At 30.7% G+C, this 3,482-nt stretch overlaps 1 protein-coding gene across 2 annotated transcripts; it reads left to right on the top strand.

The window, feature by feature from the left end:
• Positions 1–794: 794 nt before the first annotated feature.
• On the top strand, positions 795–2,733 carry LOC133677782 (uncharacterized). Of its 2 annotated transcripts, none has more exons than XM_062099902.1 (7): positions 795–933; positions 1,104–1,176; positions 1,279–1,406; positions 1,630–1,754; positions 2,009–2,120; positions 2,215–2,282; positions 2,516–2,733. In XM_062099902.1, the coding sequence occupies exons 1-7, from the start codon at positions 885–887 to the stop codon at positions 2,609–2,611; spliced, it is 651 nt and encodes a 216-aa protein (XP_061955886.1). In that variant the 5' UTR covers positions 795–884; the 3' UTR covers positions 2,612–2,733. The 2 variants fall into 2 exon arrangements, with proteins under 2 accessions (XP_061955886.1, XP_061955885.1); XM_062099901.1 differs by having other exon boundaries at positions 2,197–2,282.
• The last annotated feature ends 749 nt before the right edge of the window (positions 2,734–3,482 follow it).

Below are 3,482 nucleotides of genomic sequence, written 5' to 3'. Positions count from 1 at the left end.
CCACCAAAATTATCAATTTTTTTTATGATATATGTTTTGATTTTAGGTTAAACGATGAACAAACTAAGAAGAATTGATTCTTTATTATTTTTTGCTTTATTTCAAAGTTTATCAAACATAAATAATGCTTTGTTTTAACTAATATTTCGTATATACTTTGTATGTTTATATTTGATAGGTATAAGGACCAACAACATTAAAGTGATAGATATATTATGAAGATGAAATTAACTTCATTACTTTGACTTAATTTGATAATGCTCTAAATATTTTACCTTATACAAAGGTCATTATATGCTTGTAGTAAGTTATTTGAATAAAATTAAATTATACAGGTTTTGTTTTACAACTCATGTGCAATAAATTAAAATAAATATTATATCTTGTTAGATTAATTTTAGCCTCTCTTAACAAATAATTATAGCTCCGCCCCTGCACGTCGTTAGAATTTTCTTAGTGTGTTCTAATAATTTGAATTTAGTATCCTGTTCGTCTCTACAAGTCTAATTCATCTAAATTCATCCTAATATTTGAAGTTATCCTATGATCTATATATCTTCCTTGTAAATATTCCAATCCAAACTAACGAAAACATTGTGATCACTTGAGAAAATCATAAGCTAGTTAATTCATTAAAAAACTCTCATAAATTAGTTAATTCAATTAAAAATAATGAATTCTTAGAAGGTGTAACAATTCTTCTTTTTCATACATTTTTTTTCAACGTATCAGCCTAATTTTTCTGAAATTTTTAGGTTGACATGAAAGACGAATAGTGTAGTTAGTTTTCCTCAATTTCAAAGGCCAATATTTTCTGGCTACAAATATAAAAGCAACCCTCACCTCTCTTTTGATGATATCTCTGGCTATTGTAATCAACTCCAATGATTTCCTCTCAGCCTTTCTCTCTCATGCGCAAGCCATTCTTTTCCAGTACTCCCTGTCACTCTCTTAATTTCGCTTAATAGTTTTTATATCAACTACTTAATTATCGTCTTAATTCATTGCTCTTGCCCTGCTCCCAACCGTGATTAATTAGTGAAACATGTATATTTTGTTTTTATCTGTTTCACGAATATGATTGTGTGGTTTCCTCCCTGCAGCCACATGCCGCTCGTTCGGGAGTTTCTATGGACATGAGAACCATAACATTATTCGCAGCTTCATGGTTGTCAAGTAAGAGTTGGTGAAATATATTCATCCTTGTACATTCTCTATCAGTTAAAAGTAGTTGTAAATTACAACTTGTAATGCTTACGTACTGTTTTCCGTTCATAGACCATGGCGCAGCAATTCTATGCTACACAGTAAGGAGATTCCGAAGTGCGGTCATCGCCTCTCATTTTTCATCTCATATTCAATGGATCGATCAGGAAGTCGCGATTTCCCTTCGTTTGAACGGAAGGGTAACCTTGCCTTGATTATTCTCCAAGTTTCTTGATGATGTTATGCCTTTAATATTCACTATCTGGTTGAAGTACTTGCATAGTTATCTAAAAAAACTTTTATGAAAATTTTCTACTTAATTAGATTTTTTATCATGTGTTACTATTTATCCACAGAAGCTAATTAAAATCTGAATAAAAAATGTATCGAATATTTAAATTAGAATTTGCAATTACATTGCAGGACCTGATGCTAATGTTGAGGTAAGGGTATCGTCACACTACAAATGGATTGAGCCAGCAAGGCTTATTTGCTTCCGACAGATGGAAGCCGGCAAGGGTGACACTTGCGTAAAGGACGGTCAGAAGGTTTTTAATGTTTCCTTTGATTCTTGGAAATTGCAGTTTCCTTCTTTATCTTTATCATATATCCGGCCACAAATAGGGTTTTGCATGGAAAATTATTGATCACCATCCATATCTAAGGAGCATGTAGTTCATCGAACATCCTTGTATCATGTTATGTTTTAGTTTTCCTTTCTTCTTAACTTGGTTCGAGATTTTGGCTAATTGCCTTATATTTTACCGGAATTCGCCTCTTAACCATTTGCGATTCTTTGCAGGTAAAAATTCACTACAAGTGCTATGATATTCACACTAATAAAGTGCGTCACGAGACTAACCCGGAACATGATCCTGAAATAATAGGTCCAGGCGAGAACAAAATACGTGAAGGTGAAAACTTGGTTTTTGGTTCTTTTGGAATATTGCAATATATTGTCTACATACTATCTGGAGATAAAGTTTCTAGAACATGGAACTTATGCAGGCTTGTATGATGGGATTGTGGGCATGCGAGTTGAGCAAATAAGAAGAATCGTCCTTCCACCGTCTTCGGTCAGTACTTTTATATCTGTTATTTCTTCTTGGGATTATTTTGTTTGATTGAGAGCTAGCACTGTTCTTACTATTTTTGGGAATTTCAATATTAAGTCTCGGACTATATATGCAAATGTACAAAAAAAAATTATTGGGGAAATCTCAACGATCTTTCTATAGCTTAATATCATCCTTTAAGTGATATTGATTTCTTTTGCAAAACTCATTTCCTTCTTTACCATTTTCTCAAGGATTTGACTGGAGAACACAATAAGATGATGATGAAGAAGAAGCACTTCGAAGAACATGGAATTTATGATGTGTGCTTGGTCGAAATCATCGGATGACCAACTTGATCTGGAGACCAAATAAGGGGTGTCGCGTGGCTTGTATTTTTAGGTGTAAGAGGTTCTTCAGCTACTAGATGTGATGAAGGATGAAGGACTTTAATTTTTAGTTCACCCGTGGTTTTTGTGTGTACGTCTTGAATAATGTATAATTATTATGCTTCTGTAAGAACACGTTTGAACTAAGTAATAATAATTTAATATTTAAGAAAAATATAAATTTGTTGTTTTCTTCAATTTCAATATACTTCAAATTAAATTAAGTCCATAAAGTTATCAAACAGAGACTAAACGGATATGTCTTAGGGATGTGAAATAAACCCTTTGTATCCCTACATGTCAATAATACATTATAATGTCACATTTTCAAGAGAAATCTCATATATGCTCACTTGAGCAAAAATCTAATATCCTATCATTTTATTTGACATTTATGCAATTTAATTCCGTTTGTGAGAGCGTGTGTGTCTTTTAATTGTCATTTTAAAAACCATCATGTTTGAAATCAAATTATATACAGAATTAAATTTAAATTTAATTGAAAATCTATTACAATTTTTATATTTAAAATAAAATATTATATTACAAAATTAAATTCAATTATATTGCTTAGAATACATGTGGAAATGAATTAAATTAACAAGCTTGGTTATTTTTCCTTTAATTTAAAAATTATGTTTCTTACAAAAATCATTTATTTTTGTCATAAGCATCCTTAATTATATTTATTTTAAGAACATTTCTAGAAATATTCCAATTAAAGTTATTTGACTATTATATAAATAAGTTTGTGGCAATTGTATAAATATATTTAGTTTTAACTTTCATGTATAACTTGAACTCTTCAATAACATTTTACTAACTCATCTTT

The sequence above is a fragment of the Populus nigra genome, chromosome 18, assembly GCF_951802175.1.
Source record: "Populus nigra chromosome 18, ddPopNigr1.1, whole genome shotgun sequence".
Taxonomy (NCBI): Eukaryota; Viridiplantae; Streptophyta; class Magnoliopsida; order Malpighiales; family Salicaceae; genus Populus; species Populus nigra.
Note: the sequence above shows the minus strand (reverse complement) of the source record. Positions and strands in the feature narration are given on the sequence as shown.